Source organism: Hyla sarda, chromosome 1 (assembly GCF_029499605.1).
Source record: "Hyla sarda isolate aHylSar1 chromosome 1, aHylSar1.hap1, whole genome shotgun sequence".
Lineage (NCBI taxonomy): Eukaryota > Metazoa > Chordata > Amphibia > Anura > Hylidae > Hyla > Hyla sarda.
Window position 1 is genome coordinate 494,565,007 of NC_079189.1, and position 27,385 is coordinate 494,592,391.

General features: G+C 42.3%; 1 protein-coding gene across 9 annotated transcripts in view; it reads right to left on the reverse strand.

The window, feature by feature from the left end:
- The window catches only part of COMMD10 (COMM domain containing 10), a 458,728-nt gene that overhangs the window by 424,082 nt on the left and 7,261 nt on the right, over positions 1 to 27,385 (reverse strand). For all 9 annotated transcript variants that reach the window (XR_008847444.1, XM_056537405.1, XM_056537407.1 and 6 more), the window contains exons 3-4: positions 8,638 to 8,748; positions 1,185 to 1,340 (exon numbers count right to left, since the gene is read on the reverse strand). Coding sequence is in view for 8 of the 9 variants with exons in the window: in XM_056537405.1 (XP_056393380.1) it covers positions 1,185 to 1,340; positions 8,638 to 8,748 (267 nt within the window). In the remaining variant the exon portion in view is untranslated. The remainder of the gene's footprint in view (positions 1 to 1,184; positions 1,341 to 8,637; positions 8,749 to 27,385) is intronic.

Here is a 27,385-nt window from a genome sequence, read left to right on the forward strand (position 1 = left end):
TGTGAGATGTTTTCCGCCAGAATTTTCCGAGATGTAAATTTTGGCGCAAAAATTGGCAATTTTGGCACAAAAAATCCAAATATGGCTGCAAAAAAAAAAAAAATTGGGGCAGGAAAAAAAAAAAAAGTGCCGCGAAAATGAATTTTCACATATTTTCAAAGGAGCACAAAAGACCTTTGAAAATGTGAGAAGAAAAAAAAAAGGTGTAAATAATATCGCTGGAACAGAAATTACAGCAGTTTTCGAGAATCTCCCCCAGAATTTCTGCTTTGCTAGGGGACAGAGGTGTAGAACAAAGTTTCACAGGAATATACAGGAGTGTGAGTTAGGGGAGTGTTATCAGGTACACAAGGCGTGCACAAAAACCTCTACATTATTCAAAGGGACATTTTTGGAAAATCACAACCAATGTTAAAGGGGTATTCCAGGATTTTTTTTTATTTGACTATGCTACAGGGGCTGTAAAGTTAGTGTAGTTCACAATATAGTGTCTGTACCTGTGTGTGCCGCTTTTCTCACAATTCTTCTGTGATTTTCACCCCCAATATTTATTATTACCAGCACACAAAATGACTGTTGTCTCGGATTTTTCCCAGGTTGCAATGTGGCTGAGACCTGACTCACTAGTCAGCTGATGACAGGGAGCCTGTCTGCTTCAATGGGTGGAGGGATCGCTTAGTGGGAGGGGGGGGGGGGGGGTCAATCTGCAACTAATGCAACAGTTGTAGGCACCCTGATTGAAAACCACAGGTCTTTTGAATGGATGCAACTATTTATGCTTCAATGGGTGGGGTGGCTGATGTGTGGAAGGGAGGAAAGTGGAATTATGGGATTTGTAGGCAAAAGAAGAAAACTTAAACAGGAAATACCAGTTCACAAAAAGCTAGCCACAGTGTTATGGTAATCTCACAACATACCCATATAGCCCCAAGACCAGCGCACATCCTTCCTAAGCATGTCCATTACGTACTAAAATCACCTTATGGTGGAGCACCCCTTAAATAGCTGAAAAACTGAAAGTACCAAGACACATTTTTACTGTTGCCTTTTTCAAACTAGTCAGGAGTGGATCCTAAAGGAATGAATGATTTTCTTTGTCTTCACATACATAAATAAAATTACCATCATAAACTCCAACTGGTATCTATAAAAGGGAGAAAAACTGCATTCGCTGGCATGATTACCTTTTTTGGAGTTAAAGTCCTTTGTCTAAACTTCTCCACAGTCTCCTGCCCAGCATTATCCCAGACATTGGCAAATGCTTCAGTTTTACTGGGCTCTAGATGGATGTTCTCCAGCTGCTGGCGAAACACTGGAGTTTTTAAATTGTGATACACAGCCTGTAAAATAATGTACATGACATTAGGTGACTGAGATAAACGTTCAGCTTTCAGGATCCTTTAAAGGAATGCTAAATTGAGAACATGAACAAAAAAGTATATCCTAGCAATTATTCCTTAAAGGGAATCATCCACACTAACCTGTTTGTACAGGCGTGTAATATGGGTGACACCGATTATAATGATACTTACCTCGATCCGTGGTCCCCTTCGTCTGTTATCTTCTGTAATCTGGCAGCAGGCTTGATGCATGGCAGGAGAACCACGATGTCACCGCTGTGGCTTCTCCACTGGGTCTGGCTCCGCAGGATTAGGACAACAGATGTACGGGAAAACGGATCGGGGATAAGTATCATTATCATTAGTGTTACCCGCACTACACACCTGTACCAGCAGGTTAGTGCGAGTGACATTGATAAAAGATTCCTTTTAATTGACTCATTTATTTTGATCCTTTTTATCTTATATTACAATCAAAATACACACACATACACATTTATTTATTTTAACTTATACACTCTATTTGTCCTAGGAGATCAGCCAACCACCCCAACCCTTGTTTACTATTGCTCTATCCTGTGCCTGGCTTTAAGACAAATAGCTGCACCAGGAGCCTCCCAACTGTGTCTTTGTGTATCATACAAAGACTGTTAAGTTAAGCTCCACCTCCATAACTAAGCCCCACCCCTAGAACAAAGAAAATAAATCAGATTGGCAGAAAATTAACCCCAGTATTCTCTGCAGGAAGACAATTTGTTTCAGAAACATGAATAAAATCTCACAAAAAATGTCAGCAGGTTTATCTTCTATTATTATTCATTTATTTCTACGTTTGGTGTTTCTTTCACCCCCTTAAGGACTCAGCCTATTTTCACCTTAAGGCAGTGTTTTTCAACCAGGGTGCCTCCAGCTGTTGCAAAACTACAATTCCTGGCATGCCCAGACAGACAAAAGCAGTCTGGGCATGCTGGGAGTTGTAGTTTTGCAACAGCGGTAGGCACCCCGTTTGGAAAACAGTGCCTTAAGGACTCAAAACAATTTTCGTTTTTGCACTTTCGTTTTTCCTCCTCACCTTCTAAAAAACCTACAGACCCATTGTACTTTGTAATGACATTACTTATTTTATAACAATCTGCAGAGCAACAAAAAAACATTTTTGTGGGGTGAAATAAAAATAAATAAAAATAAAAAACACGATTTTACCACTTTTTAGGGCTTCCATTTATACACAGTGCACTTTTCGGTAAAAATGCCTCATCTTTATTCTGTAGGTCCATACGGTTACAGGGAAACCCAATTTATGCAGATTTTATTTTATTTTACTACTGAAAAAAATCCTAACTACATGCACCAACATTTGTATGTTTAAAATTGTCATCTTCTGACCCCTATAATTTTTGTATTTTTCCGCATACAGGGCTGTATGGGGGCAAATTTTTTGCGCCGTGATCTGTAGTTTTTATCAGTACTATTTTTGTTTTGATGGGACTTTTTGATCGCTTTTTATTAAATATTTTATGGTATATGAAGTGGCCGAAAATGCACAATTTTGGACACTGGTATTTTTTTACGTGTACGCAATCGACCGTGCGGTTTAGCTACCCTTATATTTTAATAGTTCAGACATTTACGCACGCGGTGGTACCACATATGATTTTTTTATTACATTATTTTATTTAAAAAATAGGAAAAGGGGGGGTGATTTAAACTTTTATTTGGGGGGGGCTTATTCACATTTATTCTCTCTTTTTTTGTACACTTTTTACGTACACTGATCAATGCTATGCAATAGCTTGTTTTTAGAGCGGACAATTGTACTTTGTAATGACACCTTTCATTTTACCATAAAAATGTACAGCACAACCCAACAAAATTTGTTGAGAAAACAAAACAATTTTGCTCATTTTGGGGGTTTTAGTTTACACACAGTGCACTTTACGGTAAAACTGACATGTTCTCTTTATTTTATGGGTCAATACAATTAAAAGGATATTCATGGTTACATGCTTTTCTTTTTTTGTACTGCTTTAAAAAGCTTTTTGACAAAAATAAGTACAGGGATCCCTCAACTTACAATGGCCTCACCATACAATAGTTTTAACATGCAATGGCCTTTTCTGGACCATTGTAACTCGAAACCAGACTCAACATACAATGCTATGGACAATCCAGATCTGCGAAACGTGTCAATGGTTGGAAGACCTGACCAATCAGAATGGGCATTCACTGGAAAAACACCTGTATTACTGAAGTGCATGCACTGACTGGTGTCTGGTAGCGCCCCACTAAAGTACAGGGTGGTACTACATGTTCTGTACTGCTCTTTACCTGTACCACAGTTAGCTGCTCCTTTGGACACCAGGTAAGGGTGCCTCCATTTGACTTTTTTAGGACATTGCGGGTACTGTACAGGACCCTGAAGAAGCTCCTGTCCTCTACATAGACAGTGATTTACAGCTCCTAGAAGATTGTTCTTTCATTTATATGGAAGGATTTGCTTTATCTATATTAGTTATCTACTTATTTTTGTTTAATCCTCACTTTTTCCTATTTTTGGATGACATTTTGGTGGCTCCAGAACCAATTACCAGGTTTCCATAGAGTTATGGCTCTTTTTTTGCACTATAATCTGTTGTTTTTAGCTGTACTACTTTTGTGTATATGTGATTTTTTTTTAACGTTTATGCCATTCACCGTACGGGATGACAAATATTATACATTGATAGCTTGGATATTTCCGCACATGGCAATACCAGATATGTTGATTTATTAATTTTTACTATTTTTTATATGCGTTGTGTTTGGCTATCTCTGGCTCTCCTATAGAGATACATAGAGGGGGCATGTCAGCTGCACCATCGTGTGGGGGTCAACATGCTCCATTTGCGGGAGAGCCGGGGTCCTGTGCAGGAGATCGCGCGGGGTCCCAGCAGTCAGACCCCCCCCACATGATCTAAAACTTATCCTGTATCCTTTGGATAGGGGATACTTTTTCTTGCATGATATATCTCCTTAAACTAACTCTGGTAAAGTCAAATCTGAACTGCCATTGGTTGCTGTGGGCAAAATTTCTCCAGGTTTTCTCTCCCATATTTTAATAAATCAGTGTCGATTTGTACAAAAGTACTGGGACACCTACAGACTACACCTGCAGATGTGTGTGTGTGTGTGTCCCTCTCTTATAACAGCTTTTACTCTTCTGGAAAGAAGTTCTACACAATTTTGGAGGCGTCTGTGGGTAGTTTTACAGATTCATCCAGAAGAACATTGGTGAGGTCAGACATATGTTGTAAAAAAGGGTCTGGCTCATAATCTCTACTCTAACTCATCCCAAAGGTGATTGATAAGGTTGAGGACAGGGCTCTGTATGGGTCAGTCAAGTTCTTCCCCCACAAACTCACCCAACCATGTCTTTTTGGAATTTGCTATGTGCACTGGGGCATTGTCAAGCTGGAATAAAAAAAAGGGACTACACCAAACTGTATCCACAAATTTGGAAGCATACAAATGTCCAAAATATATACATTTATCTTAAACATTAACATTTCTCTTCACTGGGTTCAAGGCCAGCCTCTCAAAATAGTCCAATAGCATAATTCCTCCACCACCAATAGTTAACCAAATGCAGTTAGGCAGGTAAGGTTCTCTTTGGCTTTTTTCAACACCAGACTTGGCTATTAGACTGCCAGATAGGAGCATGATTCATCACTCCAAAATGGCTTGCATTGTGCAATGATGATGTAAGGCTTGCATGTAGCTGCGTGGACATGGAAACTCTTGCCATGAAGCTCCTGATGCACAGTGTTTGTGCTGATTGTAATGGCAGATGAGGTTTGGAACTCTGCAGTCATTGAGTTAGCATAGCATTGGGGACTTTTATGCACTAAGCATCACAGTAAATATTTACCTTGCTCTGTGGAAGATCTTGGAGAAAATAAATTTTAGGATGCAACAGTGGCATCCTATAAAAGGCCTATGCACCCTGAGGAAATTCCAATCTGAATTTTCAAGAGGAAATTCTTAAGGGGAATTCTGTTTTCAGCAGCCTCCCATTGTTTTTAATGGGATCCTGCCGCACTGTTCACACTGTGGAATTTCTGACAGGTAGAAAATTCGGAATCTGCCAGGAAAAGCCTACTGATGCTTATTTTCTTGTAAAAGTTTGCAGGAAATATGCACCAATCTGCTGAAAAAAATGCAGTGAAAAAATTCCTTGCTGAATTTCCTCAGTGTGCATGGACCCTTACAGTAACCAAACTAAAGGGTCACTGAACTCCCTAGGACAACCCATTCTATTTTTGCAGGCAGACGGAATTGGCAGGGGTTGAATTTCATACACCTGCTCTTACTTACTTACTTACTTACAAACTTACATACTGCTCTTACTTACTTACTTACTTTCATACACCTGCTCTTACTTACTTTCATACACCTGCTAAATCTTACCATTACCTCACAAATATCTGGCAAATTCTTAAAACCACATTATGTAAAAGCTTAAAGGGGTATTCCAGGAATTTTTTAATTTTTTAATTTGACTATGCTACAGGGGCTGTAAAGTTAGTGTAGTTCATAATATAGTGTCTGTACCTGTGCGTGATGGTTTTCTCACAATTCTTCTGTGATTTTCACCCCAATATTTATTTTTACCAGCATACAAAATGACTGTTGTCTCAGATTTTTCCCAGGTTGCAGTGCAGCCGAGATCTGACTCACTGTTCAACTGACGACAGGGAGCCTGTCTGCTTCAATGGGTAGAGTGATCACTTGGTGGGAGAGAGATCAATCTGCAACTGATGCAACAGCTGTAGGCTCCCTGATTGAAAACCACAGTTCTTTTGAAAGGATGCAGCTCATTTATGTTTCAATGGGTGGGGTGGCTGATGTGTGGGAGGGATGAAAATGGAATTATGGGATTTGTAGGCAAAAGAAGAAAAGTCAAACAGGAAATACAAGTTCACAAAAAGTTAGCCACAGCGTTATGGTAATCTCACAACATAGCCATTTAGCCCCAAGACAAGCGCAGATCCTTTCTTAGCATGTCCATTACTGTCTGCCAGGTACGTACTAAAATCACCTTATGGTGGATAACCCCTACCTTGCTTACAGAAGTATCATGCAGAAAAACTTTTCCTCTAGCCAAACGGAAAAAAAATGTAATTTTTTTTTTTTTTTACAGATGTCACAAGAATATGCCACCAATTTATACTTGGTGGGAGTCCAACCCTGGGACCCATATCATTACTGAGAATGAATAGCCCACAATCCTTATTGCAATCTCCCCTCTAAATTTCTTATCTGTACAAACAACCATATTAGTCTTATGAGACTTCATATCTAGCCATTTGCTACCTACAAACTGTTTGCATGCACAAACTTTGCCTTGCTACTCAAAAGTAATCAAGAGTTAAAAACAAGAAATTAAATCAGAGAAAATTATTGTTACAGTAACACATTACAGTAACATTAAAACTGTAATATTTCTGGTGCGCTTTGTGGTGCTCTGGGATCCTTCTATTGGCAGGGAAAGCCTCCCAGGCTCGGTCGAGCCCTTCTTCAGGCTCCAAAGCGGCATGGCGGCTTGGCTGCCCCTGATGTCTATAACTATTTTCTTGCCTCTCAGCTGGTCTATGCAGTGTGGTGGATCGACCTGGATCTCTCAAACTCAGTAACGGCCCTGGCTGATGCGATTATGGGGTCGCATGAGGCTCTGATAAATACACTTTACAGGTATCCCTCTGGTTCTACCTTCCCTATTCCTCTGTTGACTATCGCTAAGGTTTGGTCTGTGGTGTTGAGTAAGGTCCCACAGCCCCTGGTATCTCCTAGGGCACACTTGTGGGGGAACGTAAATCTACCTCCCCTGCATGGGTTACAGGAGGCCAGTTGTTGGGGATCACATAGAGTCAAATTTGTGATCCACTTATTCCGGGAGAATCAGGCTTTCCTATCGTTCTTGGACATGAGATAACGTTATGGCATCCCTGGAAATGCCCTATTCCAGTATTTTCAGTTTCGGCATGCGGTTCGGGCACAGTATGGCTCCCTGTTATTTACCCCTGTGTCCTCGGAGGTTGAGCTATTCCTGGGCACCACAGATCTCTCCAAACCTCTTACTCAATCCTATGCCCTTCTCCAGTCATTGGGGCCTAGCCCTTTCTCACTGGCCTTTCCTAAATGGGTAGCAGATATTCCAGGTCTCTCTGAGGGTCAATGGAAGGAAGTTGAGGGCTCCTATAATGCAACTGTGATTAGTAGTAGGGATATGCTGATCCAATATAGATATGTCTTACGGTTGTATCATACCCCCTCTAGGCTCAAGTGTATTGGAGTCGCCCCCACTGATTTATGCTTTAGATGCTTCTCGGAGGTTGGTACCTTCTTGCATGCAGTGTGGGAGTGTCCTGTCATTGCAGTCTTCTGGAGGGAGGTGATGGGGTTTTTGGCTGAGCATTTGGAATTTTCTTTTATACTTGATCCAGTGTTGTGTCTGTTGGGGGTTCTCAATGACCTGATCTCTTGGACACATAGACGTTTGCTGATACATTTTCTCCTGTTCTGTGCCCGTAAAGTGGTGGTCATGACATAGAAGGATACAGCCACTCCCCCGTTGTCTAGGTGGATAGCTCTGGTGAATAAATGTTCTATTATATCAGGCCTTATATCTCAGTCGCAAGTGCCCTAGGAAATTTCACAGGGTATGGACTCCTTGGTTGTTGTTGGAGGTCTCGGCTGACCCGCCGGAAAGAGTGTCTCAGTAGGTTGTTGCAGACTGATCTTGCAGTTCAATGGTTGAGCCTGGGGGGGGGCTGGTGCTGGGAAGTGTGTCTGGTTTCATGTTTGGATGTCTGTCTGTGCTAAGCCTCCCTTAAAGGGGTCTCAGTGTTGCCCTTCTGTCACTTGGGTGCTTCAATTGTTGTAATCTCCCTTCTTACTATTGTTATAGTGCTGGTCTCTAGGACCTCTTGGGAGTGCTACTGTCTGTATTATTCTTATTACGCCATGTTGGCGAGGTTTGTTATCGAATATTGCAAAACTTAAATACTTAAAAAAAACTGAAATATTTCTCTGTATCCGTAAACATCTTTCCTGTAGCGAGTCAGTTCCCATTGTAGGCTAGGCGACCCCCTGTGGGACTACATTTGTGCAAATATGTGACCTTTAGGCCATGTTCACATGTTGCATTTTATTCACTGTAATTTTACTATTTTACAAAAAATTTGAAAAATCACAAAAATAAAATAAATGTGTAAATTACAGCTGTAGTCTTCCTTTCTGTGAACGAGATTTGTGATACCTGTTCCAGAATGAAAGAGATAGTCTCCAAGACCAATTTTAGACTTTGCTTATCCAATGAAAAAGCTGCTTGAAGTTTTTCCTCTTCTTCTTCGTTAAAACTCTGCTCAGCCTAAAAATCAAAATAGAGAAAAATGTTAACAGTTAAAGCTAAATATATATATGCAATATAACATTCATTCAGAAGAGCAAACTCTTCATCTTTCAGATTATATTCAGTCATATCTTAAACTCAGAAAACTGAATTGTGCTGCACAAATTCTGCCTTGATCAAATCTCTCACTTCATATTTTTATCTGCATAAAACACATAAATGCAGAGAGCGAGCAAAAATTCCAAACTATTGAGCACTAATGTCAGTTATTTGTATCTTTTAGACCAGTCAAGAAAATCCTCTTGTAATAATCCCAAGCCTCAGATCACATAACAAATCAAAAAAAATAAATGGGCTCAAAGGGATAATTGAGAGTCTGACTGCGCTGAATTCATCAATCCAGTGATGCCAGAGAGAACCTTATCTTGTTCTGTGCACTGATACACTGAGTTGGATATAGATCCATCAATTGAGGATGTGAAGCAATGTAAACTAGCTCTAGGCAAAACTAAAATCGATTTGATGCCTCTTTCTGGAGCTGAACACGAGGCTCAAGATTTACATTTTAAGTGACAATATAATTCCATTCTCCTACCTGATCTGATATAGTCAATATTCCAACCAGTCTTATGGCTTCCATTTATAAGAGAAGCCACGCCACTGGGCCAGATCTTTTGTGTGATGGATGCAAAACGAGAACTCAGACAAATCATCGTCATAATGGGATTCACTGAGATGCTTTCAAAGTTTCCCCAGTCATGACACTTTTTTGGACCAATGGATTCCACATACAGTAAGTTTACCAATGCAGGATGAACTATTCTTGCCATCGAAAGTACCAGAATCCTTAACAGACCTCTGAACAGAGCCTTCAAACCGCAATATAAGGTGAGCCAAGAACCACCCCAACATCTCAAAGATTTTAAAAGGAAGTGTTTATAGATGGCCATGGATAATAACAATTCTACTGCTATGTCTAATAGGAATCTTTTTTCTAAGAAACAATTTAAAACAGAACCTCTATTTTACTATGTATTAAGAAGATACTGCTATGTCTATGAAAAAAAAATACTATTATAACAACATATGTACTTGATCTATCGGTTGAAGACTGTCAGCAGGTTGGTCCCATTAAGGGTCTATTCACATGGCACAATTTCCGCTTGCGGAATTCCGCCTCAAATTAAAGCCCATAGATTTCTATAAGATTCCGCACACCCATTTACACTTATGAATTTCCACTTGCGCAAGCGGAAATTCATAAGTGTGAATCGGAGTGCAGAAGGGGGACTATTTATAGCAATCATTAGATTGCATTGGCTGAACAGTGCTATGCATAGCACTAATCAGTATTATCAGCTATCTTCTCTGGTCTGCTCCATCTCAGACCAGAGGAGATGGCCAAAACAGGTAAGGTGACCTCCGTCCACCATGTTGGATGAGCGGATGCCCGCAGCAGCGCCGCGGATGACTCGATCATCCGTTCAAACGACCGCAATCCCTCGATCTGTATTGATGACGGCATCTGAGGGGTTAATGGCAGACATCAGCGTGACCTCTGATGTCTACCATTAATGGTGGGTCACTGGCTGCTGACAGCAGCCAGGATCTGCCATGCATAATGTGAGCACCGGTTTAGTGCTCCCGTCATGTATAGGACGTAAATGGTGTGTTAAGTACCAGGGCATCAGGACGTACATTTACGTCCTATGTCGTTAAGGGGTTAAAGGAGAAATGTCATACCGAAAAAACTAATTCTTCAGGATAGGGAATAAGTTTTAGATTGCGGGGGTCCGAGCGCTGGGGCTCCCCGCGATCTCCTGTATGGAGCCCCCCCTCTCTATATATCTCTATGGAAATTTGGCTATCTTAGGCTCTCCCATAGAGATATATATATAGGAGGCGTGGTGGCCCCCATTTTGTGGGAGCTCCATACAGGAGATCACGGGGGGGAAGCATTGCTCAGACTCCTCTTGATCGAAAATGTATCGCCTATCCGCAGACTTCTCCTTTTAGATGGAATAAACAAATAATAAAATAAAAGGTAAAGCAACTTCCCAGTGTGTATTAGGTCATATACTTTTACACTGATTGATTGAAGCCACTGGAATTTACATGTACTTAAGTTTCCATATCCAAAAAGGACATTAAAGACGTGCAGGTATTATTTCTGTTGACAGGCAGACCCTTGAAACAAATGCTGAGCTAGGCCAAAATTTTATAAACATTTAATATATAGCCGTATTGGCATTACAGCATATTGATGCACTTCTGAAACATGTCAGAAAAAAAACTCATTAAAAAGTTTAATACAGAAGAATAGACAATGCACAACAGCTTCCTCCTGGATGATTTAAGGCTATGTTCACATGATGGAATTTCTGCGCTGAGATTCCGCAGCAGCAGAGTCCCATTGATTTTTATCAGATTCTGCTGCACTGTTCACATAGCAGAATTTCCACGCCGGAAACACCTGCGCGTAAATTCAAATTCCGGTGTCGGCAGAAATAACAGACATATCCATTCTTTCTGCGGACTCCACATGGAAATGCGTTGCTCTCTATAAGACTGCGCACTTCAAAGCATGTGAATATAGCCTCAGTGTTCCCAGCTATTGCTCCACTCCTAATTTAGGCTGCCTGTATACAGAGCGGTAGTGCACTGTGTGACCATCAAATTTAATGTAGTTTGCCTAGAGATGGAAAGGACTGGGAACAAAATGGAAAAATTGGGAAAAAACTCCCCATTTTTTTTTCCAAAGTAGTTTTTTTCTTGAAAAATAAAAAAAATAAAAAATGGAGTTTCAAACATATTTTATAATGATAAATAAATCTGTATATAAAATGGAATTTAAACTATATAACATTTAGACCTTAATGAATGACATCTAAAAATATTTGCAGTTTCCAGTCTTACCTGAAGACAAGCAATACATATACTTTTGAACACAATTTTTAAAGAAGAGCAATATGCATTCTTGTCTCTAGGGGTGCTGCAGGGAAAAGGGTTTCAGTTTAGTTTGGTTGTGGCTGGGGTCCACCTAGTTGGTATTACAGATGATTGAGTGGACTTAACGCCTTAAGGACCAGGCCAATTTACATTGTTGCACTTTTGTTTTTTCGTTCTAGCCCATTAACCTCCGCACGCCGGGCAGAGATCGGAAGTGGATGCCTGCTGAAATCCTTCAGCAGGCATCCAGGGCAAACGCCGAGGGGGGCCATGTAGGCCCCCCATGTCTGCGATCGCCGCAAATCGCAAGGGAAATCGCCCTTGCGATCTGCGGCGATACCGGGCTGATCGGGTCTCTGGGACCCAACCACCCGGTAATTTTGCATGATCCCGGCTGTCACAGACAGCCAGGACCATGCTAACGTATAGGAGCGAGGTGGCAAACCTGCCACCTCCTCCTATACCCTGCGATCTGTCGGTTAACTAACCGACCAATCGCAAGGGGGGGGGGGCGGTTACTTCCTCCCGTCCTGCCCGGCCCCTGAAAGTCCGGAGAGGACGGGAGGAAGACCGGAGGACGCGGCGGGGGACGGGGGAGTGCTGGGGACCGGCCCCGGTACTTACCTCGTCCCTGAAGACCCGGATCCAGACGAGGAAGACTGCGGCGACAGGTGAGTGGATCTTCAGCCGCGGTCGGGCCCTTTACAGCAATGCACGTCGCCGTAAAGCGACATGCATTGCTGTATTGGGACCCTGTAAACTACAACTCCCAGCATGCCCAGACAGCCCTTGGCGTCTGGGCATGCTGGGAGTTGCAGTTTTGCAACATCTGGAGGTCCATAGTTTGGAGACCACTGTGCCCTTCCAGATGTTGCAAAACTACACATCCTCAGCATGCCCTTACTGTCCAGGCATGCTGGGAGTTGTAGTTCTGTAACATCTGGCCCTTCAGATGTTGCAGAACTACAACTCCCAGCATGCCTGGACAGTTTGGGCATACTGGGAGTTGTAGTTTTGCAACATCTGGAAGGGCACAGATTGGGAACCACTGTATTAGTGGTCTACAAACTGTAGTCCTCCAGATGTTGCAAAACTACAACTCCAAGCATGCTGGGAGTTGTAGTTCGGCAACATCTGGCTCTAAAGATGTTGCCGAACTACTACTCCCAGCATGTTTGAGAATGTTTGGGAGTTGTGGTTTTGCAACAACTGGTGGCACACTGGTTGGGAAACATTGTCTGTTTCCTAACTCAGTGTTTCCCAACCCGTGTGCCTCCAGCTGTAGCAAAACTATAACTACCAGCATGCACTGATAGACTGTGCATGCTGGGAGTTGTAGTTTTGCAACAGCTGGAGGTCCCCCCCCCTGTGAATGTACAGGATACATTCACATGGGCAGGGGGCTTACAGTGAGTATCGGGCTGCAAGTTTGCAATGCAGCAAATTTTGCGCGGCAGCTCAAACTCGCTGTAACCCCCCGCCCGTGTGACTGTACCCTAAAAACACTACACTACACTAACACAAAATAAAATAAAAAGTAAAAAACACTACATATACACATACCCCTACACAGCCCCCCTCCCTCCCCAATAAAAATGAAAAACGTCTGGTACGCCACTGTTTCCAAAATGGAGCCTCCACCTGTTGCAAAACAACAACTCCCAGTATTGCTGGACAGCCGTTGACTGTCCAAGCATGCTGGGAGTTTTGCAACAGCTGGAGGCACCCTGTTTGGGAATCAATGGCGTAGAATATCCCTATGTCCACCCCTATGCAAATCCCTAATTTAGGCCTCAAATGCACATGGCGCTCTCACTTCGGAGCCCTGTCGTATTTCAAGGCAACAGTTTAGGGTCACATATGGGGTATCGCCGTACTCGGGAGAAATTGCCTAACAAATTTTGGGGGGCTTTTTCTCCTTTCACCCCTTATGAAAATGTGAAGTTGGGATCTAAACCAGCATGTTAGTGTAAAAAAAAAAAATTTTTTACACTAACATGCTGGTGTTGCCCTATACTTTTCATTTTGACAAGAGGTAAAAGGGGAAAAAGCCCCCAAAATTTGTAACGCAATTTCTCCCGAGTACGGAGATACCCCATATGAGAGCGCAAAGTGCTCTGGGGGCGCACAACAAGGCCCAGAAGGGAGAGTGCACCATGTACATTTGAGGTGATTTGCACAGGGGTGGCTGATTGTTACAGCGGTTTTGACAAACGCAAAAAAAACAAAACCCCACATGTGACACCATTTTGGAAACTACACCCCTCACGGAATGTAATGAGGGGTGCAGTGAGAATTTACACCCCACTGGTGTCTGACAGATCTTTGGAACAGTGGGCTGTGCAAATTAAAAATTTTGTACAGCCCACTGTTCCAAAGATCTGACAGACACCAGTGGGGGGTAAATGCTCACTGTACCCCTTGTTACGTTCCTCAAGGGGTCTAGTTTCCAAAATGGTATGCCATGTGGGGGTTATTTTGCTGTCCTGGCACCATAGGGGCTTCCTAAATGCGAAGTGCCCCCCGAGCAAAATTTGCTCTCAAAAAGCCAAATATGACTCCTTCTCTTCTGAGCATTGTAGTTCGCCCGTAGTGCACTTCAGGTCATCTTATGGGGTACCTCCATACTCAGAAGAGATGGGGTTACAAATTTTGGGGGGTATTTTCTGCTATTAACCCTTGCAAAAATGTGAAATTTGGGGGGAATCACACATTTTAGTGAAATTTTATTTTATTTTTTTACATATGCAAAAGTCGTGAAACACATGTGGGGTATTAAGGCTCACTTTATTCCTTGTTACGTTCCTCAAGGGGTCTTGTTTCCAAAATGGTATGGCATGTGGGTATTTTTTGCTGTCCTGGCACCATAGGGGCTTCCTAAATGCAACATGCCCCCCAAAAACCATTTCAGAAAAACGTACTCTCCAAAATCCCCTTGTCACTCCTTCGGTTCTGAGCCCTCTACTGCGCCCACCGAACACTTTACATAGACATATGAGGTATGTGCTTACTCGAGAGAAATTGGGCTACAAATATAAGTATACATTTTCTCCTTTTACCCCTCGTAAAAATTCAAAAATTGGGTCTACAAGAACATGCGAGTGTAAAAAATGAAGATTGTGAATTTTCTCCTTCACTTTCCTGCTATTCCTGTGAAACACTTAAAGGGTTAAAAGGCTGACCGAATATCATTTTGTATACTTTGGGGGGTGCAGTTTTTATAATGGGGTCATTTGTGGGGTATTTCTAATATGAAGACCCTTCAAATCCACTTAAACCTGAACTGGTCCCTGAAAAATAGTGAGTTTGGAAATTTTGTGAAAAATTGGAAAATTGCTGCTGAACTTTGAAGCCCTCTGGTGTCTTCCAAAAGTAAAAACTTGTCAATTTTATGATGCAAACATAAAGTAGACATATTGTATATGTGAAAAAAAAATTTAAATATTTTGAACATCCATTTTCCTTACAAACAGAGAGCTTCAAAGTTAGAAAAATGCTAATTTTTCAAATTTTTCATAAAATTTTCAAATTTTTCACCAAGAAAGGATGCAAGTTACAAAATTTTTTTTACCACTAAGTTAAAGTAGAATATGTCACGAAAAAACAATCTTGGAATCAGATTGATAACTAAAAGCATTCCAGAGTTATTAATGTTTAAAGTGACAGTGGTCAGATGTTCAAAAAATGGCCGGGTCCTAAGGTGTAAAATGGCTGGGTCCTTAAGAGGTTAATAGCCATAACATTTTTCCATAACATATGCTCCAAAATGGGAAAAAATGTATTTGTGAGGTCCTCAGAGGAGTCTTGAAGAGCCATGGGATACGACTGAAAAGGGAGGCATATGCTCAATATAGGACCCTCCACACCCAACTGCATAATCTTGAATCGCTTCATAAATAGAATAGATCTGAGACGGTACTGCGGGAACTTATACGGCTAGCCCAACAAACAAACAATATATATACTGTAGGCAACTCACGGGCCAGAAGTTCTATGAATGGGGAAACAAAGCAGGGTGACTTCTAGCTAGGGCCATGAGGGCTGAGAAATCATCACTGTTTATCCCTTCTATCCGCACTCCCTCCAGCTCCCTGATGCACCTAACACAAGATTGCTGAAGCCTTTAGGTCTTCCCTGTATAACCTACCTAAACCCTACTCACAACCCAAAGGTGACCCTCCCCCTCCTTCCCTGTTAGAATATATCACCTCCACAGCTCTACCCACCCTCTCAGAAGAGACAGTGCAGGCTCTTTCTTGATGCCCCTTTCACGACTGAAGAACTAGAGCTAGCCATCAAGTCCTTACCAGCAGGCAAAAGCCCAGGCCCGGATGGCTATACTGCGAAATTCTATAAAACCCTAGCACCCTGAACTCTCGGGCCCCCTTTTGTTGGCTTTTAATGTGATTGACACCACCACCCCATTGCCACAGCCCTTTCTTCGGGAATTCGTCACAGTTATCCATAAAGAAGGGAAAGATCTGTCTCTTTGACAAAGCTAACGCCCGATCTCCTTTATCAATACAGATGCAAAGCTTTATGTTAAACTTATTGCATACTGGCTGGATGTCCCCTTGGAGACTCTGATCCACCCAGATCAAGTGGGCTTCATTCGTAACCGCGAAGCTCGAGATAACACCTTGAAAGCATTCTTGCTGATACATCATGCTCATCGCACAAAAATCCAGCTTTTTTTTTTTTACTCTCTTTAGACGCCGAGAAGGCTTTCGATCGGGTGGATTAGGGTTTCCTGGGGGCCAACTTGTTGCAAATCAGTATGGGCTGCATGATGAAGGCCCAAATATTGGCCCTATACTAACTTCCTCAAGACCAGGTCCGAATCAATGGTCTGCTATCCCCTCCATTTGAAATTGGTAATGGCACAAGGAAGAGATGCCAACTTTCCCCTCTACTCTTTTCTGGTGTCCCGACTCACATACCATGTTCCTTTTTTCAAACCCTTGCGAAACTCATGTCTGGGCCAATAAACATCCCTGCATTGTTAGAGACATTTTGTTCCGTAGAAAGCGAGATGGGGGACTAGCCCTCCCAGACTGTAGATTATACTATATCTCTACTGTTCTTACCTGAGTCCTGGATAGCTTCCATAACAGAGGATTGAAGCAGTGGACTGCCCTGGAATCCTCAGGTACCCATTTGGACCCAAGAGCCCTACTCTGTCTTCCGCAAAGAGCATTACCTAAAACAGTGGCCTCTATCGTGAGAACACGAGAATCGGGTACGGTACTGCACAGTAAAGGTACCCTGTCTTACCTCCTCTTTTCAATATGCTCAATTGAGACACTTCTATGAAGCCTCCAAGCTGTCGATTCAACTCCATCGCTTGTTGACTGTTTGAAAAGCTATGTTCCTCCTCCTCTGCAGTGCATCGCCCAGTCAGTGCTATCTAGTCTCTTCTTGAACTCTCTCCAGGAAGCCCCACTTCCTTTCAGAATTAGCTGGGAGAAGGCCATTGGTCGCACGTTCACAGATGAGGAATGGAAGTCAGCGGTAGAAACATGCCACAAGACTTCTGTCTCCTGTAAGGCCCAAGAGACAAACTATAAGCTATTGACTAAGTAGTACAGGGTGCCTTCCCTTCTTACACTCTTCTACCCATCCCTACCTGACACCTGCTGGCGTTGTGGTCAACCTGGTGGAACAAGTCAATACATCTGGGTCATATGTCCTGTTCTATCCTCTTTCTGGTCCGAAGTACTAGACAAAATCCACCACATGACAGATACGCTACTGCCTCTTGACCCCGTTCCCCTGCTTCTATCTATATTCCCGCCTTCAGTCCCCAGGGGAGTCAAGACCCTTCTGCGCTTCCTCCTTCTGGCAGCAAGAACAGTCATTCTCAGTCTTTGGAGATCAACCCCCCCCCCCCCCGACCCTTTTGTCCTGGCTTCAGGAGATGGCCCACCTTCACAGAATGGAAAAGTTACTTGCCGACTCTCGCCACAGGATTGATAAATTCATTGCCATCTGGTCCCTGTGGTTGGCTTTAATAGGCTCACCTTTTTACACAATTCACCGTGCAGTCAAACTAACATGTTATCTTGATGCTTTACGTCAGCGCAATTAATACAATTTGTATGGTTTGCATCATGTTTTAATAATTTAAAAAAAAAATTCTAAACTTTTTCGGAAAAAAAAAAAACCTTTTCTTCAATTGCCATTCTCTGACCACTATAACTTTTTTTGGTTTACCGGGCTCTATGAAGGATGATTTTTTTTGCGCCATGATCTGTAGTTTTTATCCGTACCATTGTGGTATTGAACAGAATTTTTGATCGCTTTTTACTTAATTTTTTCTGGGGTATGATGTGATAAAAAAGGCAATTCTGGAGTTTTTTTTTTTTTTTTTTTTTTTTTTTTTTTAAATGTTTACACTGCTCACCATAAGGGCTAAATAATGTTATATTTTATTAGCTCGGACAATTATGCAAGTGGCGATACCAGATATGTTTATTTTTATTATGTTTATATATTTTTTGCATGGAATTTGGGAAAAGGTGGAGTGATTTATCCTCTTCAGGACACAGGGCGTATGGATACGCCCTGCATTCCGAGTCCTTAAGGACCGAGGGCCTACCCATACGCCCGTGGGAAATCCGATCCCCACCGCAAGCCGGTTGGGGACCGGAGCCGGATGCCTTCTGAAATCATTCAGCAGGCACCCTGGCACATCGTCCAGGGGGTCCTGAAACCCCCCCCATGTCGGAGATCGGAGAAAATTGCATGTCAATTCAGACATGCGATTTTCTCCAATTCCGGGCTGATCGGGTCTCTGGTGACCCGATCAACCGGAAAATAGGGCTGATCGGAGCTGTCAGCAACAGCCCCGATCAGCCTAAAGGATAGGAGTGAGATCGCAAAGCTGCGATCTCCTCCTATCCCCTGCCATTACTCAGAACGGAGTTCTGACCAATGGCAGCGCAGGACAGGGGGTTGCCATGGCAACCCCCCGTTCTGCCCGCCCCTGGATGTCGAGGGGCTCTGGGAAGAAGATGGAGGCCGTACCTGCAGGAGAAGATGCCTGGAGACCTGGGATCTTCGCTGGAGCCTGCTGGATCTTTGCTCAGGTAGGGAATCGACAGTGGGGGGGGGGGGGGGGGGGAATTGAAAGTGAAAGTATAACGATCTTTACTGTGGCAACCACTAGGGTGGCCAAACTGCAACTCCCAGCATGCGCAGACAGCCAAAGGCTGTGCATGCTGGGAGTTGTAGTTTTGCAACATCTGGAGGGTCACAGTTTGGAGACCACTGTTACAGTGGTGCCCAAACAGTAGCCCTCCAGATGTTGCCAAACTACAACTCTCAGCATGCCTCGACTGCCCAGGCATGCTGGGAGTTGTAGTTCTGTAACATCTGTCCCTTCAGATTTAGCAATTTTCATGACATTTTTGAAAATTGCTGCTCTACTTTGAAGCCCTCTAATTTTTTCAAAAAGCAAAAGTATGTCCATTTTGTGATGCCAACATAAAGTGGACATATTGTATTTGTGAAGAAAAATAAAATTTATTTGGAATTTCCATTTTCCTTACAATTAGAGAGCTTCAAAGTTAGAAAAATGCAAAAGTTTTAAAATTTTCATGAAATTATGTGATTTTTCACCAAAAAAAGATGCAATTAACGCCGAAAATTTACCACCAAAATAAAGTAGAATATGTCACGAAAAAACAATCTCAGAATATGCGGTAAAAGCGTTTTCGCGTTATTAATTCGTAAAGTGACGGTGGTCATAATTGCGAAAAAGGGCTCAGTCCTTAATGTGAAAAAGGGCTGCGTCCTTAAGGGGTTAAACGTTTAATATGGAAGGGGTTAATGTATGTGGGTTAACCCTTTAATCATTTACTTATTTATTTACACTTTATTGGTCCCTTTTAGAAGGAATCATTAGATTCCTCATACAGATCAATGTAGTTCCATAGAACTATATTGATCTGTGTGCTCTGCGCTTGAGAGCGAGGCTCAATAACAGAGCCATGGACACCTAGGCAAGTCCTCCTGCTACCTCAGCAGTAGATCAGTTGTGCCAGATCAAAAGATGGTTGCATACAGTATTTATTAAATCTAGCAAGTAGATTGGTCTAACATTGAGCGCCATTTTATTTTGTTGTGTCTGTCATTTCCATCAGGCAGTGGTTCAAAATTGCCGGATATATGAACACAACATCTTCTTAGCTCAATAGCCCTTCCCAGTCTATGGGGCTGGCTAAGACAGGCAGAAAATACAGAACAATATTAAAGGGGTTCTCCACCATAAGGTGATTTTAGTATGTACCTGGCAGACAGTAATGGACATGCTTAGGAAGGATCTGCGCTTGTCTTGGGGCTAAATGGCTATGTCGTGAGATTACCATAACACTGTGGCTAGCTTTTTGTGAACTCTTATTTTTTCTGTTTGACTTTTCTTTTTTGACTAAAAATCCCACAATTCCATTTTCCTCCCTCCCTGTCATCAGCTGACTAGTGAGTCAGATCTCAGTCGCATTGCAAGCTGGGAAAAATCTGAGATAACAGTAATTTTGTATGCTGGTAAAAATAAATATTGGGGTAAAAATCACAGAAGAATTGTGAGAAAACCCATCACACACAGGTACAGACACTATATTATGAACTGCACTAACTTTACAGCCCCTGTAGCATAGTCAAATAAAAAAAATTCCTGGAATACCCCTTCAAAGAGTAGCTCCCACCATCTTTTTTTTTTTTTTTTCTTCTTCTGTCCCTACCTATTGGTAATCTATCCCTATCCCCCTCCCTGTCTTTTAAAAATGTTTTTATAACTTACAAAGTTGTCATCTTCAGCTATTCTTGTGCTGCTGCGTTGTGCTCTCCCGGAAGCCGACTTCCCCAGCAGGCGTGACGTCACTGACGCCTGCTTGGCGCCGACTTCCGCCCTCACATATATTTATTATTATAAGTAATATAATATATTTATTATTTTATATTTTCAAAAAGTATAACAAGACCTCAGATCAGACTTACCACATAAACGGCATGTACAGTTCTAATGGAGCCTCAGCGCGGCACTGATAACCAGTGTGCGCGCACTGTCTCCACTGCACTTTACATGCTGGGGGCGGGGATGGGCTGCGAATCTAGGCAGCCAATGCGCGCAGCCCCAGCGTTCACTGCGCTCGCTCCCGCCTGTCTGATTGACAGGCAGGGAGGGAGGGAGCGAGCGCAGGCTGAATGAATTAGGACCATTTGCCTGGCCGGCATCGGTCCAAATTCAAGTGTGACGTCACGCCAGGCTGCAGCCGGCCACTAGGAGGGAGACCCCTTGTGGCCGGTTTTCAAATTAAAAAAAAAAAAAATAAAAAAAAAAAGTGCGTGATATTAACAAGTTAATACTTGAATATAACTAATACTAAATAGTGCATTACAAGACACCTGTGCAAGATACTAAAAATTAAATACATAAAAATTCTGTGAAAATACATTATAGTGTTATTTTGTGTGATTATATAGAGATTCAATTAAATTCAGAATGTACACCATCCATATAAAGGGTCACAAAGGAAGAGGACACCAAGGACACCTCTTCCTTTGGTGTCTTGTAATGCACTATTTAGTATTAGTTATATTCAAGTATTAACTTGTTAATATCACGCACTAGTGATGCCTCATACCTGTAATGCCACATCCACCACATGTTATTTTATGTACCCATTATAAATTTCCCGTTCCGGACATCTGTGACAGCTTGTCAGCGTCGGAGGTATCCGAGGTAACGGGTCAGCTGACATACAAGTCATGTGCTTCGGCACATGACTCGTTTGTTTTGGTTTCTGACGCATGCGTCCGGCGAGTTAGTACGAGCCGGCCGCGTCAGGAGGTTGGCGCATGCGCGCAGCCGAACACCACAAGCCGTCAGCGCCATTAGACATACAGAGCGGGTGAGTTCTTCCATGCGACTATGATGTATAATCATGTTTACTACAGATGTTTCGCATATTATTAATTATGTTATTAACTACGAGTCTAGAGTTTCAAGCACTTTTATCTATGTATACGTTTTTAATCATCTAGCACTTTATGTACTGTAATAGTACTCTTTATGATACTTTGAATGAGCACTTTATTAATGCACTGCACTGTATTGATTATGGATTATACACTTTGGATTGTTTTAATTATTTGTTGATTGTATACACTTGATTGGGTATAAAAACCCCTTACCTAGCAGTTGTCACTAAGCTTGAGAAAGGCTCTATTGTTGAGCTGAAACGTTGCTGTATCTTTGAGATGTGGTGAATAAATACACAAATCGTTTTTTTACCGGAATTGGAGTGCTGCACCTTTGCTTTGTTTTAGTATCTGGTTGGCCTTGATCGGGCCTGGGTTGCTTGGCACCCACTATATATTTTTTTGAGTCGTGCTGCAATATCTTTTGTATATATATATATATATATATATATATATATATATATATATATATATATATATATGAAACTATATTAGATATGTTGTAGTACATGTACTACAACATATGAAAAAATAATTTGGTGACAGTGCCCATTTAAGGAAGAGAAGTATAAAATACTAAAAATAAAGGCAGGGGTGGTTTATCCTGATGGTGGGAACTGGAAGGATTAAAAAAAAATGTATCAAGCTCATGACAGCTACTCCGCTCCTATGAAAACTGAAAGCCCAATCACTATAAAAATCAACATCAATGTCATTTTGTTTCCAAAAAATAAAGTCGGTTACCATCATAAATTATATGTGCTACAGCTGCTCATGCCACATTTTAGTAAAAAAAAGGAATAACCAGTGTGGTGAGCTACATAAAATAGAAAGCTCATGAGAATAATAAGTGAAGGACAGTTATCAGAAACGGCTAAAATAAGATATTCATTGAAAGTGACATTCTATGTATTCATTGCTGCACGCCATTTGTATCCCTTTAATATATGAGCAGCATATGCAACTATTGCGATAAATCTTTGAATAATGTAAGAACGAGGACAGACGATGCCAGAGCAGATGTACCAGCACATTGCTCATTATTATGTAGACTCAATCCCAAAAAAAATGCAGAAATGATCTGATAGACAAGACAGTAAAATCAACCTGGAGACAGATAATGGAACTGAAAAAAGGCATAAACGTTCAGGACGCCGTCCTTATCTATTCAAGTTTAGACTTCTGCCTGACAACTCAATAAGGGGAGCAAAACAGGCTGTACTCATCTCTCTCAATTTCCTTATTTCCATCCATACCACAAAATTACACTTTAGAGCAGTGCTTCCCAAGCAGGGTGCCTCCAGCTGTTGTAAAACTACAACTCCCAGCATGCCCGGACAGCCGAAGGCTGTCCGGGCAAGCTGGGAGTTGTAGTTTTGCAACAGCTGGAGGCACCCTGCTTGGGAAACACTGCTTTAATAGGAAGGCGCACAAAAAAAGAGGTTCAAAAGAGAGGATGAGTGAACTCTTCTAGATACATTACAAAAGCATACAGGCCTTTCATCTTTCCCTATTACCTTTGGGTGAAATTAAAAGATCAGCCGTGTCATATGGAAACTAGTCATCTGGGAAATGGCCATATAGAGAGACTAACTGATGTCAAAATAACTGCTAAGAGGGAGGCACGCTCATCATTGTTTAGGGTAGGGTCACGAGTGCCATATTTTATTGTGCTAAATATTGCACATGTGACCCTACCCTTAGTTACCAAAACACACTATGTCCGGAGGGTTGCAGGCACAGGCTAGAACACTGTGATTTATAGAGTACACCTTTGAAGTAGTCGCACACATCGATATTGGCATGGCTGGAAATACTGACAATTGAAGTAATGATCATATTTTTACCACTGTTAAAGGGAACCTGTTACCATGAAAATGCTGTTTAAAAAGGGGTACTCCGGTGGGATTTTATTTTATTTTTTTCAAATCAACTGGTTCCAGAAAGTTAAACAGATCCGTCAATTACTTCTATTAAAAGTCTTAATCCTTCCAGTACTTATCAGCTGCTGTATATCCCAGAGGAAGTTGTATAGTTCTTTTCAGTCTGACCGCAGTGCTTTCTACTGACACCTCGGGTCCATGTCAGGAACTGTCCAGAGCAGGAAAGGTTTGCTATGGGGATTTTCTCCTACTCTGAACAGTTCCTGACATAGACAGAGGTGTCAGCAGAGAGCACTGTGGTCAGACAGAAAAGAACAACTCAACTTCCTCTGGAGCATACAGCAGCTGATAAGTACTGGAAGGGTAAAGATTTTTTTTTATATAATTAATTTACAAATCTGTTTGACTTTATGGAACCAGTTGATTTGTAAAAAAATGTTTTCCACTGGAGTTCTCCTTTAACCTACCAGCATCAAGTTACAGAGCAGCTTAGCAGACTGAGACTGTATATTATTTTGTGGGGAAATGATTCAGTAAATGCTTTTTCGATGCTTAGGAACCCAGTGGGTGGTCTTTTTCAATGACTGACAGCCTTCCCTGTATATGGCCGCCTACTGAACTTCGAAGCATAGAATGAGCAGAGATTTCACAGTAGGTAACAAGCTATATTGAAAGCTGACAAGATGGACCATTCTTATGGCCTTTTACACAGGCCAATAATAGGGCGAATAAGCGTTCCTAAGAGTGCTCGTTTCCAGCCCGTGTAAAAGGCCAACGATCAGCCAACGAACAGGCAAACTCTTGTTCATCGGCTGACTGGATTTGTTGCTCGGCCATTCAAATTATTGCTATCGGCTGAACATCACCCTGTGCAGACAGCGGATGTGCACCTCACAGTGATGGAAGGACTGAGTGAACAATCCAGCGATCATTCATGCAGCCTAGTCACAAGGTTGAACAAGCCTTATGGAGGTTTATCAAATGGGCACTAATCATAGAGGTTGGATTTGCAGCCCATCGGAATGTGTAACCGGGCCCATACTTCCACTGTAGAAGACTGAGTTTGCCACGCTACTGCAGAGACGCTGCTCCTTCTCTGACAAGCAGGGCAGAAAGCTATTTCTATTGGCTTATCTGCCATGAATAGACAATCACTACACCAGTGTTTCTCAAACGCGGTCCTCAAGTCCTGGAAATCCTGAAAACCTGACCTGTTGGGGCTGCGCTACACAGAGAGCTGACTGTTGGGGTTGTGACTGAGCATGTGTGTCCAGCATGTTGGGGCAACCAGTAAAATCTAATTCCCTGCAGTGTACCATCTAGTCAGCAGGTTAATGCAGTCTTAGGGTGGGTTCACACTACGCTTTCTCCCATACGGGAGCGCATACGGCAGGGGGGAGCTAAAACCTCGCGCTCCCGTATGCGCTCCCGTGTGTCATTCATTTCACTGAGCCGGCCGGAGTGAAACGTTCGGTCCGGTCGGCTCATTTTTGCGCCGTATGCGCTTTTACGACCGGACCTCAAACCGTGGTTGACCACAGTTTTAGGTCCGGGGGAAAAGCACATACGGCGCAAAAATGAGCCGACCGGACCGAACGTTTCACTCCGGCCGGCTCATTAAAATGAATGACACACGGGAGCGCATACGAAGGCATACGGGAGCGCGAGGTTTTAGCTCCCTCCTGCCGTATGCGCTCCCGTATGGGAGAAAACCTAGTGTAAACTCAGCCTTATTCATCTAGTATTGTTAATGAATTACAGCACGTAGTACAGTATAAAGCTGCAATAACAAATCTGAAGGCTTTAGAGAGGAAATCTATTATCAACCTCTGGTGGCTTAAAGGGGTACTCCACTGGCCAGCGTTCGGAAGTAGATGTTCCCAACACTGTTTTTGCGCTGCAGGTGTCGATCACGCTACTCATGACGTCATGGTCACGCCCCCTCAATTCAAGTCTATGGAAGGGGGTGTGACAGCCCTAACGCACCCTCCCATTGACTTGCATTGAGGAGGCGTGACCATGACGTCACGAGGGGCGTGGCCGACCCATGCAGAGTGAAAACAGTGTTCGGAACATTTACCTCCGAACGCTGGCCAGTGGAGTACCCCTTTAATGACTACACAGAGTTTGCACCGATAATTTACATCCCAGAAAGAAGTAATCTCTATGGCAGGCATCGTACAGGACAGTATACAGCAATAACTAAATGCATTGTATTATAAGGCCTACATCTGTCAAAAAGGCTTATTGGCTGCTTCCAACAGTAATGTGAACACAGCTCTCAACTATAAAACAGTGCCAAACAAGTACTTAAATGGGTTAAATGAGTTTTACATATCAACTGGCTACAGAAAGTTAAACAGATTTGTAAATTACTTCTATTAAAAAATCTTAATCCTTTCAGTACTTATGAGCTGCTGAAGTTGAGTTGTTCTTTTCTGTCCAAGTGCTCTCTGATGACACGTGTCTCGGGAACCACCCAGTTTAGAAGCAAATCACCATAGCAAACCTATTCTACTCTGTGCAGTTCCCGAGACAAGCAGAGATGTCAGCAGAGAGCACTGTTGCCAGACAGAAAAGAACAACTCAACTTCAGCAGCTGATAATTATTGGAAGGATTAAGATTTTTTAATAGAAGTAATTTACAAATCTGTTTAACTTTCTGGAGCCAGTTGATATATAAAAAAAAAAAGTTTTTTCCTGGAATACCCCTTTAAAGGGGTTATCTCAAGATAAAACGTTATCGCTTATTCACAGGATAGTCGATAACTAGCTGTGAGGGTTCAACCAGTGGGACCTTCAATGATCATGTGAACAGGGGTCAATTGGCATCAGTGTAAATAAAGTGGAAGTACATTTGTTTAGCCTCTGCTCCATTCATTGTCTAAGGGATATTCAAAAATAGAGCATTGATCAAACACACATACTGCCACTCCATTCACTCAGACGACAAGGGACCTCCGCTCTCATGATTAGTGGGGGGTTCCTTGTGGATAGGAAATAAACTTTTAATCTTGAGATAACCTCCTTTAACGCACGATATTCATACAGTAAATGTTTGCCTATGGAGTCTTGAAAGATTTTAAAAGGCATAATTTTCGGACATTGCATAGATCCCTCACCTTATGGAAACACACATTGTTATAGCTGGTGAAAGGCCTAAGGATGTGGTCCATAACTCATGGATGAAAGAATACCACCAAGTTCTGGGATCATGATTTAACCTATGGTTCTCAGAAAAAAAGCTGTTGCACAACTACAACTTCCAGCATGCCCGGACAGCCTTTGGCTGTCCGGGCATACTGGGAGTTGTAGTTTTGCAACAGCTGGAGGCACCCTGGTTGGGAAACACTGACTTACACACTAACCACAATATTGTTTTGCTCCAGACTATATAGCAATATGCAAGCACATACATCTATTATAGAATTCACAGACGACACGGTATATAGTTAGTGTCAGCCAAAAGGGGAATCACACAATGGACACTAAAATCTAACTTTTATTAGTTCTTACACTAAAATGCCAAAAAGAGAATCATCAAAAGATGTAAAAAAAAAATATGAATCAAGAAAAATGTGAAAAAATACTGTGAAAGAAAAACCATTTTTTTTCACCTTGGGACCAATGATTCCCAACTACGGTATGATGCAATATTGTTTTGCTCCACCGATCTGGAGACTTGCCACAAATAGAGCACAGACACAGCACTAAAGGGTGAGATGGGGGATGAGGTGGGTTGGAAGGGGAGGGAAAGGGCCTAGGGGAGTGATTGGCCTTATGGATGGACGGCCTCTACCTCCTTGCCCTGATGCTAGGTCCCTGATACTACCCCTATACCT